A 14,805-nucleotide genomic window follows, 5' to 3' on the forward strand; every position below is an offset into this window, starting at 1 on the left:
GGACAACTGTTACTATATTTAGTTGCCTTGTTCTGCAAGCTGCCGAGCATCTGTTTCAGTGATGGTGAACGAAGGGTTTTTTCCCAGCATTAATTAGGTGAACCCAAACCACTGCTCCCACCACTTCTCCGAGCTCACATCTCCCAGATCATAACTTGCATTCGTTACTTATTCCACCTGAACAGTGCATCTCCAATCCTGGCACTGGCTGCTTTTCTATTTCAGGGTGCCTTAATAGCTCAGTTGAAAGGAAATACAGAGCATTAGTTTTTGAAAAGGGACTATTTGGGCAAGAAACTGAAAGACAATTTTGAAAAATGCATGGAAAATCTCTCCTTTGCAATCTCCTTTAATATCAAGGAAACATTTTAAAAAGGGCTTCTAAGGAAAAAAATAGCTCACGTAAGCCAGTGCTTCTTGAGAAGAGCTTCAGTATTCTCTAATTCGAGAGAAAAATTCATAGCAGGGAGTGTTATTTCCATTCACCTCACTAAACTAAACAAACCAATCAGGAACAATAAAAACAGATCTTTCTTCAAAATTCATCCCTTTATAAAATTCCTTGCAATGCTGCAAATCCAATCAACGTTCCCACAGTGGGTGGTTAAGCAAAGAGGAGAGGAGAGGCAGCAAACCCTCCACACTCCTGCCAAGCTCTAAGTTTTAGTTTTCCCTGAATTTTTGCTTCTTTAGAAACAAGATGGTTGTTTCTCAAACTCGCCCGCAGCAGGGCCTGTGCAACGGGCTTCCATCTGGGAAAGGACAGCATTTCCCAAGCAGAGTGGAAAAACAAACAGCCCGGTGAGCTGCACAGAGGCTCCGGGGATAAGGCGGGTCCCGGCCGCAGCCCACTGAGGTTTGAGACGGTTTTCCCCCAAACCTTGCCCCGCTGCCGCGGCTCCCATGGCTCAGCCTCCCCGCACGCGTTTCGCCCTATTCCCAGGCTGGGGGATGGGTGGGAACCGGGCTCTGCCAAGCCCCGCTCCGTATGAAAAGACTTTCTCTCGCAACTACAGCGTCCTTTCCAAGGAGGGAGCCTTCCCCTTCCCACCTCCACGGCCGGGCAGCCGCTCTCATTCCTTCTGGACAGACCCACCACGCCGTGCAAGCCTTGTGCAGCGCGTGTCCCTTCCCCCAGGCGAGCACGGGCATACAAAGGAAGCCTTGCTCCATTGTCCACCTACAGCACCTACACACCGAGCCTCGGACCCGGCTCCACACTCACCCCCTCACCCCTTCTTCAGCCACAAATATTCCAGTGGTTACACCCCACTAGCATTCGGAGGTGGCATGTCATTCCCTCCCTTTGCTTTAGCACCTGCAGCCAAAGGTTTGAGGCGCGTTTTAACTGTTTACTGCCGTGAGATCAGCCTCATCCAAACACACAAATCCGGGGCAAAAATCACTTTGGAAAAACAGGGAGAAATGCCTGGATACAAAGCTCCTTCCCAAACCTCCCATCGTAATTTGCCGAGGTAAAAACAACCAAAAAAAGGTAATTAATTCAGCGCCTGCCATTTTTCCTACCCATCTCCAAGCAACAGTACCATAGCAACTTTTTCCCTCCTTTAATACATCTTATAAAAAGAGGAGGACTGGACAGAATAAAACCGAGGAATATCAGTTTTCGATTCTGGAGCGCCTATTCTCTCAGCTAGTTAAAGCTGGAATTAATCAAATGACTCTAGAGCGAGCTTTTTTCCCCCCAAAACCTGGCTTTGTACAGCACTGGGTCATGTAACCTGGACTTGAGGGATACAACAAACCACCCTGGATACACATCCACCATCCCGCGCGTTGATCAAGTGGCGAATTCGGGGCTCAGGGGGAAAAGGTGAAGCTTGATTAAAACAGAGCCATTTCAGAGCGATGAGGACGCAGAGGTGAGGTTTGGCTGCTGCAGCAGCTGAGGCCAGGAGGATGGAGGGGGATGCAAGACCCCCAGTCCTTTCATAAGAGACGACCAGAAAACAGGGAAGAGGCGCTGGGACCTTCCTTTTTCCCCCTCGGTGTCACCGCATCTATTTTTCCCATGGTGACTCATTATTAAGGACGCTCCGTCAATTTTCCAGCACAGGAAGATTAAAGGAAGCTTCAAAATCCATTTTTTTCTGCTGCTGGTGGGATTAAAGCAAAGAGCCTGGAGGGGCCATGAGCTGAGCAGGGCTAGTTACTATCTTTTTCTTCCTAAAAATCAGCTTCCAACGTGGGGTGCATAAACTTGAGAGCATTTCCACAGGAAAAAGGTGTTGCTGAGGCGGCAAGGGAGAAGCCTCTTCCTCCTCCTTCTCGCAGGGAAAGACGGAGGGAGGAGGGAAAAAAAAACCCCAACCATGCAAACAGCTACTACTTCCTTATGAGCGGGATTAACCTATGCAACAAAAAAAAAAAAAGAAAAAAACAACCCAGCACGATATAAGGAGTCCAGAGCGCTTCCCGCATGCAGGATCCCGTGTTTTCTCCGTGGGTTTGTGCGATTTTTTTTTTCCCCCCAGAGTCACGTTTTCGCAGCTGCAGGCGCTTCGGTTCCCACAGCTCGCTGCACCTCGGGGGGACACTCAGCATCCTCCACGGCTTCCGATGGGAGGGAAACGCAGTGAAATGGGCGAAAATAAACAGAAAAAAATCCGAGCGTTGAATAATTAAAGAAAAAAAAAAAAAAAGGAAAATAAGTCGGCCACGCTCAGCGCTGCCTCCCGACATCCTCAGCATGGGATCCACTCCGTGCCGACCGCCGAGCCCCATTCGCAGCTGCTCCGATGTTTCGGGTCCATTTTTAGCCATTTTTGTATTTCCCCGCTCCGGCCGCGCCGCCGATCCCGCCATGGCGCGGGTTATTTACAGCGCTGTTTTCCTCCTCCTCTCCACGGGAACCGCCGTCCCCGCGCACTCCTCCCCCCTTTCGCACGTTTTTCCCCTCGTTTTTCCGCACACCGCGGATCGGGCAGGACGGGCCCCCCTCGCCGCTCCCCACTCACCGCTTGAAGTGCTCGATGATCTTCTCCTCGCGCACGTTCTCCGGCAGGTTGCCCACCCAGAGGTGCCTGGTTTCCCGGACCATGCTGCGCGGCGCGGGGCGAGCCCGCCGCCCGTACCCCGGCTCCCGGCCGCCGCCTGCCCCCGCGCCGCGCCGCCGGCCGCCGCTCGCCGCCCGCCGCCGCCGCCTCCGCCTCGCCCTCCGCCCCTTCCGCCGCGGGGCCCGGCCGCCCTCAGCGCCACCGGCCGTCGGACCGCACCATCCCCGCCGGGGGGGCCCCCTGCCCGCCGGGCCGGCTGCCGGGCGCCGGGCTCGCTCTCCGCCGCGGCTGCGCTCCCTCGCCGGCTCCCCCCGCCGCGCCGCCCGCTCGCTCGCTCCCGCTGCCTCCTCCTGCTCCTCCTCCGGCAGCGGCAGCGCGGCGCCCCCGCCGCCGCCTCCTCTTCCTTCCCCCCCCGCGCTCCGGCTGCTCCGCCGGCCCGGCCGCGCTCGCTCGCTCTCCCCCCCTCCCCTTCCCTTTTCCCTTCCCTTGCCCGCGCCTCGCGCAGCGCCACACGGGGGCCCCCGCGCAGGCGCACTGCGCCCCGGGGCGCGCGCCGCGGGGCCGGTGGGGGGCGGGGCGAGTGTGCGCACCGCCCCGCGCGGGGGGGCGGGCGGGACTGCGCGTGCGCGGGGCGGGCGGGGCAGTGGGGGTGTGAGAAACGGGGAGATGAGAGAATTGGGGTGGGGGGGTGTGGGAATCGGGGTGGTGAGAAAAGTACTGGGGGGCTGTGACAACTGGAATGGAGGATGTGAGAAACTGGGATATGAGAGGATTGTGAGACAGTGGGAGACTCAGACACAATGGGGGATTGTGAGACAACGAGGGGCTCTGAGAGTCTTATTGGGAGGCTGTGAGGATCATTACAGGGGCTCTGAAAACTAATGGGGACTGTGAGATAATGGGGCTGTGAGAGCTGTAACAAGCTCTGCAAGAATTGTAATGAGGGGCTGTGAGACGTACGAGGGCTCTGAGAGTCGTGATGTGGAAACTCACAGTGCTGGGCTGGGACAGTTGTAATGGGGAGCTGTGAGACAGAACGGGTTGTACTACAAGGGCAAGGTGTCGCTAGCACAGCTTAAAGAAGCTTCACCCAGCCAGGGGCTCCTGCTGACCCCCAAACCTACAGCTCCCCCAAAATCCATAAGGATTACAAAATCCTGAGCCACAAGCTACCTTCATCCCCAGGTGAGCACACACCCAGCCAGTGGCCACTGCGCAGATAAGTAAAAAATTGAGGTGATGGCAGTGAGGGCCCTGCGCTGCCCGTGGCTCTGGTGTCCATAATGGCTCCAAAGGTCAGAGCAACAAGCTGAGAGCAGGGCTGCAGGGGGACCGCCAAACCCCCTTGGCTGCTCCATATGCTTCCTTCTGCAGAAACAAGGATGATGTGTCACCCTGAGAATCTTCCTCCACCGAAGCAGGGTGGCCGTGTTGTCCTGAGGCACTTCCTCTAACAGAAGGGAGACCACATTCTGTGAAAACCACACGCAAGAAACTCCCGCTGTGGGAAGGATTCACCTCCCCGCCCCCCCCCCCCCCCCAGGGGTTGGCAGAGCTCATTAATTAACATGGAGTGAAGAAATTGCCCGTTGCCAATATCACCGGTCTCTAGTTGCCTGACATGTCACACCCCAGCTCTGCAACATAGAACTAGGCATTTTTTAACCCACAAGATCTTCTTTTCCACCAAAACATGCCACTGCACTGATAAAACACCTATTTCTATGTCTCAAAAGGAAAATGCCAAGCCAGTTCCCGCTGTGAGATTCCGAGCAGCTTGAGGTCAGAATAAAACACGCACCCACAGCCACAAGTGCTGGTGTTTAAAGCCTTCACTGCTTTCATCACAAAGCAAACCTATATTTCAGTATTTTCCACGGCCAAAGTCTCCTGATGACGTTTCGGTATTGATCAAACCCATGTTTTATTTGTCAGAGCTGCCTTTTGCCACCCAATCCGGCCAGACACTGTAACCTTTCGGCAACAAGTCCACCTCGCTACTGGTCAAAGTCACCGAGCTGTAGTAGCTTAACAAACATGCAAATCTCCTGATTTAATCACATCTCTGACGCACATGGACTCGATCTGTGGTGGCCCCGAACCTTATCCCCAACTCCAGTGGCTGCAAGCCCATCCTTTGGCAGCCCAATGCCTCAGTTTCCCCAGTGATGATGGGCTCTGCCAAACTGGGATCTACTGATTAATTAAAAACCCCAACAATTCCTTGCACACAAACCATCTATTATTTAAAACATGGGATGGAGCCACATGCACACAAGAAAATGCGATGCCAACAAGTTTCACCGGTGGTTCCAGTGTGGAACTGGGCTCAGCTTTCCATTTTACCTGCTGGGAAAACCCAAGGAATAGTTTGTACGTGTCTCTACCTTTAACGGGCTCTCCATTTCGAAGAGAAAAATCCAAACCAAAACTGCCAAAAAAAATCAAATAACTTTTCCATGACAAATTCTCCCTCTCTGATGCAGTGTACTTAATGCAACTGCAGTTTCAACTGTTCTTCCTCCTTGCTGAGGTGGCATCTCCAAGGGACACAAGGAAACCGCACCAGCTCCCAGGTCCTTCCAGGGAATCTCACGTGGAGTCACTGCTGTCACCCGGCCATCTCACAGGACATGCAGGGGCTGGGAGCTGTCACAAACAAAGCCATCGACTGTTGACAGGAGAGGGTTGAGACGAGTGCCAGGAGGGCTCCATTTACACAACAGCCAGCTGGAAGAGGAGCACAAAGCTCCGCTGGTGACGCAAAACAAAGCTCTGGACCATCGTAATACTCTTTAAATGCTTTGCAGGGAAACTGTTCCTAGTTGTGACTGCACCAGCGATGCTGCTGTAACCAGATCCCCCCAGTTCAGCTGAAGATTTTAAAGAACACAGATCCAGGCTGGAGACCAGAGCAGGTTACAACCCTCCCCTCAGCAGGCCAGAGGGGCTGTGAGGAAGGACCAACACTATCCTTGTGTCTACAGAACAGACACACGCTTGTGCCAGCCCAGTGTCCTGCCGTGAATGACAGCGCGATGAGCACCAGGGACGAGACACGGATGCACTGCTCTGTGTGTTGTCCTTCCCAGGGGCCAAACAGCTGATGACAAGGGGACTTGAGCTGTTCTACATGACCCGATGGCCCTCAGTCTTCGGGATACACACTGCAAGGAACAATTTAAATTACTCCTGGGAGAGTGTAGCTGAGAGCCCAGCTATCTCCGGACATCTCAGCCAACCCCACAGTTAAAACATTTGGATGTTTCTTATCAATTCTTGGAGAGGATTAAAGTGCCAGGCCATTTATTAGTGAGGGAACAGGTTATAAACCCATCTCAGCTTGAACACCACGTTCATGTCAGGAAAAGCAAGGCAAGAACAGGACTGATCAAAAGAGAGCCATTAAAGGCGTGAGAAAATGGGGCTGCCATATAAGGAGCTAATAAAGTTAGCAGCTCTCCAGTTTGAAGGAAAAAAGAAGGGCAGGAGAAGTAGAAAACATCCTTGGGATCCACATAGCAGCCTCTCTTTGAGGAGGAAAAACCAATAAATAGAAATGGGCAGACACAACGCTTCAAAAGGCAGGTTTATCCATTTTGAAGACGGCGCCTTTCCCGAGCAGCAGAGCTACCACGTGTCACTGAAACTGCTCAAAAAGCAAAGATTAGATACTGAGCAAGGACAGCAACCAGGGCTCTGTTTGTTCAGACTGTAACTTCCTATGCTCAGGTTTGGCACAGCAACATCTCTGTGTGTCGTGCTGGGAAAGAGGGACATTTCACCTCTCCCTGGCTACATCAGCTGGGATTCACAGGGATCTGAGTGGGAACAAGAGGATTATCCCCACCACCAGTGCACAACCAGTTTCTTTCCTTTTGTAAAAAAGCAAGAAAAAGGTTTCCCAGCAAAGAGCTCAAAGAAACACTCAGTGTTCCTTTGTTTGAGCCAGCCAGCTCTAGCCACCATCTTGTCAGGGTAAAATGTATTTACATGCCTTCCTTGCTCATTGATTGTATTTATTAAAAGAACACTATGATAGCTGAATATTAAATTCCCAACTAGGTTTTATCTCCTTTTTAAGCCAGCCTGAATTATTTGCCTAATTTTATAGCTTACCCATTCTGCTTTATGATCATTTTTTCCAAGAAAGAATTGGTGCTGTTTGATATTTAGGCCCATTTGTTGCCAAGACAGAGGCTATTGGCTTAGGGGCTGAAAACACTTAGAGCACAGAGCCGGGTTCTGGAGCCTTAACCAACACAAAGCACAGGATTTATATTAATAAAGCTTTGCTTTCAGTTCTTTTTGAGGGTTAGTGCTCCATATCTTCCTGATGAGATGACTCTGTGCAGAAAACTCCCTTCACATCTTTGAAATGCAGAATTTAGTAATCTGTTTTCTGACGCTCTTCCCTGTGGTGTATTTATGCACAGTTCCAGGGATGGGACCTGCCACAAAATGCCATTTTAGCCAGTGGCTTAGCACCAGTCACATCCCACAGACCAGTATACAGAGGCCCCTGGACTTTAGTTGACATTGAACCCATTTTTATCTCTATATAAAAGCATATTTTTGCTTTTAAAATTCCTTCTACAAAGAATCAGAGGTTTCTTCAGCAGCAGAACCCAGTGTGATGGTTGAGCCACACAACAAAAACCTATATTCCAACACAATACTGCAAAAGAGTTTACTCTCACTTGTGATGTGGTAGATATATTAGAAATAACTTTTTTATTGCCTGTTGTTGGGAAAAAATAGGAATATCACAGTGCCAGCTTCTGCCCTGCTTCCCCTTGCCCCCAAACTCCTATACAACCACGTGCCAGATGCTGTGTCTGCTCACCTCACAAGGGCTCTCCCCAAACACAGGGCTTTTATCACTAGACAGGACTATGGCCTTCCAAGCTGCAAAAGATTACATTTTAAGGGAAAACCAAAGAAAACAAACATAAAAAAGACAACTCCATATGATTTGATACCCAAACAGGACAATTGCAAAGGATATAAATCCTCTATGACTGGTTCGATCACCGAATCCTATACTTGGACATTTTTTACGCCCAACTGTTGTATTAACTCTACATCCAGATATGATTTTTACTTGTGTGCAATGCCCAGGGTAAAAAAACCTCAGAAATTACACTGGAAATATTACAGGACAAGGCTTTAGCACAAACCCCACAGTCCAAACCTGCAAGCTACAGGCTGCTCTTCCCACATTCCGCACACAGCACAAAATAAACACCGAGCAACCACCATCTGAGCTTTGGTTTCATCAAACACCATTTTGATACCACAGCAACATGAGGGTGTTTAAATGAAGAGGTGTGACCCTGTGTCTGTGGAGTTACCGCTCCTTCACTCCAGAGAAAGCACAAAGAGAAATATTTGTGCATCAACACCTGCTGTGCTCTAAAGCCTCTCCTCCAACACGGCATGGGAGAAGTTTCTTGTCTGCCTTTGGCTCTTATTTTCACCTCTACAGATCTCACTGTGCAGCTTTTTAACTCTTTGGGCTAAGAGCAAATCTTGAAAGACCACGTTTTTTTCTGTACAGAGGAAGAGTGAAGGTTTGTATTGCTTTTTGGCACTGGAAATTCAGGTTTTGTTTAGCTTGGAAATATCATGGATGTAGCTCGAGTAACTCTTCAGGGTGGTAAAAGTTCAGGGCTCACAAGGCAATTCTCAGTCATTTATCCTCAACTGCCAAAGGAAAGTAATTTAGAGTCCCACAGGGTGTGCCAGCCTGAAAAATGTGGAACCATCCCAACAGGCAGCTTCTTCTCCTCTGAACTTCCCTGCCAGCAAAGGCCTATGAAGAGTACAAGGTGTATCTCCAAACTAACACAGCCCTGATGAGGGAATAAAATCCAAATCCCTGTCCATACTGGCTTATTCCAAACAAAGCTTTAGACACAGGAGCTACAGCCACTGTTCACACACCTACCACAGGGAGCAGGGCATGCAATCCGGCCTGGCGACCTCATCCTCACCCTGAGTTTAATTTTGGCCAAAAAAGAAGGACAAAGTCATAGCTATGCTTGAAATCCCTGCAAGCAAGCAGTCAGTGAAATAATTTCTCCTAAGGGGCTCCTCCAGGGTTGGGTCAGCCAGCGGCATCCATGGAATCCTGGTTCGATATCCTCATTAAGGGTGGCTAACGACCCCCCTTCCCTGTGCACTAATGACTGCGGGAAGCTGTGCCTCCAAGTCATGTGTGACCTGGCAGAGACTAGCACCAGGTGTTTTTTAGTACCTTTGCAACACAATAGAAGAAATGACACCCAGTAAGGAAGCATTTCCCTTCTTCCCAGCAAGCGAGCAGGACTTTGAGGAATGGAGTAATAAACCGGCTGCATCTCACAGGAGCAAGAGAAAAAAAATGGGGTCCCTGATCATCATCAACACCATTTAAGATGTTCAATGCTCCCTCCACTGCCTTTGCCTAAGCAAAATTACGAGGAATATACTATCCCTCATACGTCTGTAGGCTTGGAGGGAAAGGGGCCCCACAGTTTTGCTCCCTGGAGGCACCCGCTCTCCCCACCCCTTTTGTGTGTATTTTTTTTAACGTGCCACACATCAGCACAATGCTGACAAGGGCTTTGTATGTTTTCTGCCTATGCAGCAGTTCAAGACACACAACTCTGGATTTTTTGAAAGGGAAAGGGGGAGGGAGCTGCCCTTTGCTGTACTATTTAATTGCACCACTTGCTCCTCTGCATGACCACAGGGAAGAGAAAAAGCACCAAGGTTTAAAAACAGAACCATTTTTAGTAGCCAAAAGGGTCAAACTCAGTCTTCTCACAAGGTACAGTGGAGCTGAGAGTAAAACCTACCAGAGACAAGAAAAAAATTATAAATCACCAGGGTTTCTTTTCTGGAGTTGGATGTGACCCCAGAAAACAGCTCATCCATCCTCACTCTCTGCTGTTACAGTCTCCACATTCGCACACCTGCCAATGCAGATTCCAGCACTGAAAAAAAAGGAGGGAAAGGTCTGGAAAGCTGGACTGTCGGTTTTTCCACCTGCCAGGCGCAGCTCAACGAAGCCCGGGTGGCTGAGCTCCAAGGAGCAGTGAGCAGAGCACATTATCACCCTTCTGGAGTTCCCATCTCACACACACATGCGTGATTCGGACAGCGCTGGCAAAGAGCTTCCTTCAAAAATAAGGATGACTAATCCACAGCAGTGCCGCATTATTTATTTATTTTAAAGGCCACAAGGCAGAGCTTTTTCCAGAAGCATCAGCCTTTGTGAACCAGCAAGCAGTGGGAAGGGGAAGCCCTGGGACCCGCTCATGCTCTGCAGACAGAAGTAACCACAGAAACACTGCGGGTTTGTGTGGCCTGTGTATGACACACGCAGATATGGCTGGAGCCTTGTCCCTCATGCTTCTGGGAAGGCCAGATCCCACTGCCTGGGTGATTCCTGGATCCCTGCGTGGTTTGTAGGGATCTGCTGAGGAGAGGGGTTACATAAACAATACATTGTTTCCTTTGGAAATAAACAAAAACCCAAAACAAACAAACAAAAACCAAACCAAAACAATACAGGAAAAAAGTAAGGCATGAAACAGATTTAACCCCTAACTGCAGCATCTGAGTGAGAGGATGTGCTGGAAAAAAACAGAGTGCAGGGATTTGGGATCAAAGCAGAGCACCCGAATCCCTCGGTGGGCCCAGTACCCCTAGCAAGGTCACTCTGGCTCACAGGGACAAACATTAATGCAAAGCTGCGGTGGAACCACAGTGGAGGCAGCACTGCAGGAGGTCACTTAGGGACTGCAAAAAGGGAATGGATAAAAAAAAAAAAAAAATAAAACATCCATAAGCAGATGTTTACTGACATGCAGCAAATCCACAGCTCAGCTCTGGAAAGCTGTGTGGTTGGAGGGAGAACAGCCCAGTTCCCAGGACGCAGCAAATACCCTGCATCCTCAGATTGAGGTTACAGCTTTTAGCCAGCTCCACACCCCCCCCCCCCCCCCACCAAAATAAAACCCCAACCAAATCTGTCATCTTTTTAAGCACTCAGAAACTGAGGTTTCCTCGGTGCCACCGAAGTGATTTTGGGTGGTGGCACCATGAAATACTTACCCACCTCACAGCCAAAGGCTGCACAATCTGAAATTTGTGAATGTTTGCAAATGGTTTGGAAAGCTTTCCAAGGAAGGTGATGTACGATTGTAAATCCTTCCCGTTATTAATAAAAGGGAGCTATTGTTCCAGCTCTAATCAAGCCTTGTCTCCAGCTGGGCAATTTTAAAACGCAATTCAAAACACACACAGGAAAACAATAAAAGATCATGAGGAAGCTTCGGGAAAAAAAAAAAAAAAACCCAACCAAAAAAAAAAAAAAAAAAAAAAAAAAAAACCACCACAAAACAAAAAAACCCCAACAACAACGAAACAGTGAATGGGAGGGGGGAAGAAAGGTAAAAAATAATACTCCTGCTATTTAGAATTAATTCCGAGCAGGAGCATGCTGGGGAAGGGGGGAATCCCCCCTCCCACCGCCTGGGAAAGGTCATTTATGCCATCGGTGCCATGGCCACGCCGGAGCAGGGCTGCGGTGATGCCAGCCCTGCCTCATTCATCTCCATCAGCGACAGCTCTGCTTTCCATTTATTTAGGAAAAAAAAATAAAAAAATAAAAATCCCAAACCCCTCCAAGCTGCAAACACCTCCCAGCGCTCTGTTTTCAAGGCTGGGGGAACCGAGCAAGGGGGAGCGGTTTGGAACGAGGCTCCCAGCCACGGAGAGGTGGCGCATCCTCCGCATCCTCCTCCTCCTCCTCCTGCCCGGCGCTGCGGCAAAGGCGCCGCAGTGGGGGCTCCCCGCCCCCGTGGAAATTTCTGGAACAAGCAGCCAAGCTGGAGAGAGGAGAGAAACCTTGATACCCGCAGAGGGCAGAGGAAAAAAAAAAACCCACGTAACTAAAAGGGAGAGGATTGCACAAGGTCGGGGAAAAATAAGAGATCTCTGTATAAGTGAAGCCCCCGAGCGGCTCTGGCAGCCCCGGCTCGGGGGGTGGGGCAGCCGCCTCGGCTCGAAACAAAACGCCCCAACAAAGCATATTAAAAAAAAAAAAAAAAAAAAAAAAAAAGAGAGAGAAAGAGAGAGAGAGAGAGAGAAAGAGAAATGGTGGTGTTTGTAGCGCGAGATGGTGGGATAAAGGAGTTGATCCCTCCTCCTGGATCTACAGCAAAGCCGGCCATTGCAGTTCCATTTGTCCTTTATCTGTGCAATGAATTGTCTGATCCGGACTATTCGGTTGCATTTGCAGCTTCACTTACTGCGGTTTGGTTTTGTTGTGCTGTTTTCCTTTTTGTTTCTTTTTCATTGTTTGTTTTGGTTTTGGTTTTTTCTGGGTGTATTTTTTTCCTCTTTTTCATTAAAAAACAATCCTTCCCAAATCTCCCAAGGAAAATCTAGAACTCTGTGGAACAAATAAAACATTCAAGCACAAACTTCCATCATGGACTGTAAAAAAAGAGATGGGTTGGTTTTTGTTATTTTTTCTTTATTTTTTTTTAATGGCATTTTTTCTCCTGCTTGTAGGATACATTGTAGTAGGAAACCAATGGAGGAAAACAAAGGTAATATATATATATAAAATCATACATATATATGGGCCAAAGTTACAGTGATTATATATAATTAAATTATAGTTTTTAGGTGTGTGGGCTTATTTTATATTTTAAGTAGTCCCTGGGAAAAGGTCATATATATAAAATATTAACTATATAGCAGTATTTATATATTTATATTTAATAAAAATATTCAAGTATTTCTGTATCCATAGAAATAAAAGATCGTCTGTATGGGCCTAAATCTGCATTTCTATGGGGAAAAAAGCAGTATTTTTAGGTACGTAGCTTTTAAGAAATATGACACAATGTTATAGCCTATAACAACACTGTGATGCAGGAAAAAAGGATAAGGCAACATTAAAAGAATATTTAAAAAAAAAACAAAACAAAAACAACCCCCCCCCCAACAAAACAAAAACAAACAAACAAAAAAAGTGTGGTACCTTGGCTACAGCCTCCAACAACGAGCATGTGGTTGTTATGGGATGTGGGGGTTTTTTAATGGTATTACTACGTCTGATCACACCAATTTATTATTTTAATTAAGCGAATGGCGGGCGAGCTGTCGTAGGGAGCAGGTGAGTAGTGATGGCTTCTTCCCGTACCATTCCAGCTCTGATGATAAATCAATCCTCGGGCGTTTGGAACTTTTGTTGTTGGTGTTGGTTTTTTTTTTTTTCTTAAGCACTTTTGGGGATTTTCCATGCTGTGAGGAGACCAGGAGATGGCGGCTTCAACCCCTGCGAAGGAGAAAAGCAGTGGAAAAGCAGAGAATTAGGCATAAAACTACCCATCGGGGGGGTGCGTGTGGTGATGATTAAGGGAAGGGTGGGGATCGTGTGGAAAGTGAAATACTTGCCCAAAATCCCTCAGATGTGAGGGAGAAAAATAACATTTTAGGGTTAACACTGGGGGAGCTGGGGCTGAGGTGAGAAGACTGGGGGCTCCGCCATGGCCGAATGAAAATGCGCATTTCTGGCCATTTTCGCATCCTTTCGCAAAGGCGGCGAGGAGAAAAGCGTAGGAGGGAGGGAGAATAAGAAGAAGGTCAGGTTTCACCCGCAGCGCTTTCGCCGCCCGCACGGAGGGGTTTCACACAGGATCAGAGCCTCTCCGCCGTGCCCATGCCGCTCCGGCCCCGCAGACGCTGCTCGCCTGTCCTTCCCCCGCTCTCCGCCCGCCGCCATTTTGTCACCTCCGCGCCGCTCCCGCGGCCCCGCCGGGCGGCCATTTTGTGAAGCGAGCGCGGGGACAGCGCCTCAGGGGCCGTGAGGGGCGGCCCCGGCCGGCGCCGCCTTTTGTCGGCCCAAACCCTCGTTTCCTCGTTATTTTCTCTTTTTTTCTAAAGGAATTTCTCTTTTTCCTCACGAAACACTCTGTCCTTAACTCCCCGTCTAGAGCCCGAGCTCTTCAGCAAAAAAACCTCAAACAAAACAAAAAACAAACCCTATACTCAGACAAAGCAATCCAATAAATGAGATTAAAGCATATTCCCCAGCTTGGCTGGGCGGAAAAGTTTAGCTGCGCAGAGAATTAAGGGATATATTAATATGTTATATATATTTATTCCCAAACCTTCACTTTTTTCCCCCCCAGTGATAAATCCTTCATGCCAATAATCCACCTTGACGAAGGGGATAACCTCTTCGAAAAATATCCATGTTTTTATTTCAATAAAACACTTCGCTCACACTGCTTTACTGGACATTCCAGCAAAATAAAGATACAACTTAAACCACTCGAAGCCAAATCTGGGTGAAAATTGGTAATTTTCAGGAAATAGGGCTGCACGATGCTGTAATCACTGATATGATGAAGGAAATCTGGGATATGAAATAGCAAAACCCTGCTCGCAGGTATGTGCTGTGCATCTGTTTTCAGAAATAGGGTGGGTTGGGCTTTTTATCCTTTATTTTATAAAGAAGCCAATATAGCACTCGCAACCTGGTAACGTGCTTGCGCACTCGCCTCATCTCTTTCCCCTCATGCTATCAAAATCAATGTCTTTTAAAACTACATTGTGGCAGTGGGTGGTTCAGTTTTGCCAGGAAAGCTGGGGGAAAAGGAGAATATTAGCATACAGCTTTTACATATATAAATATATATATAAAAAAGTGTATGTAGATATTTATATTTATCCCACCTGTGCTGCCTGAGCTGGAGAAATCAAGGCTTGGGCTGTTCCTGGT

The 14,805-nt window shown here is 48.7% G+C and overlaps 1 protein-coding gene and 1 long non-coding RNA gene across 3 annotated transcripts in view; both read right to left on the bottom strand.

Moving 5' to 3' along the window:
- Positions 1-3,138, bottom strand: part of SPEN (spen family transcriptional repressor) — a 66,108-nt gene extending 62,970 nt beyond the window's left edge. For both annotated transcript variants that reach the window (XM_088178854.1, XM_088178853.1), the window contains exon 1: positions 2,979-3,138. In XM_088178854.1, the coding sequence (XP_088034980.1) occupies positions 2,979-3,061 (83 nt within the window). In that variant the 5' untranslated portion in view covers positions 3,062-3,138. The remainder of the gene's footprint in view (positions 1-2,978) is intronic.
- A 7,075-nt stretch (positions 3,139-10,213) lies between these two features.
- On the bottom strand, positions 10,214-13,852 carry LOC148221263 (uncharacterized). The gene is made up of 3 exons (XR_015808450.1): positions 13,476-13,852; positions 13,060-13,356; positions 10,214-12,462 (listed from the first exon to the last, which is right to left on the bottom strand). It is a non-coding gene; the product is annotated as an uncharacterized LOC148221263 (long non-coding RNA).
- Positions 13,853-14,805: the final 953 nt, after the last annotated feature.

This window comes from Sturnus vulgaris, chromosome 25 (genome assembly GCF_052056855.1).
Source record: "Sturnus vulgaris isolate bStuVul1 chromosome 25, bStuVul1.hap1, whole genome shotgun sequence".
NCBI classification, from domain to species: Eukaryota; Metazoa; Chordata; class Aves; order Passeriformes; family Sturnidae; genus Sturnus; species Sturnus vulgaris.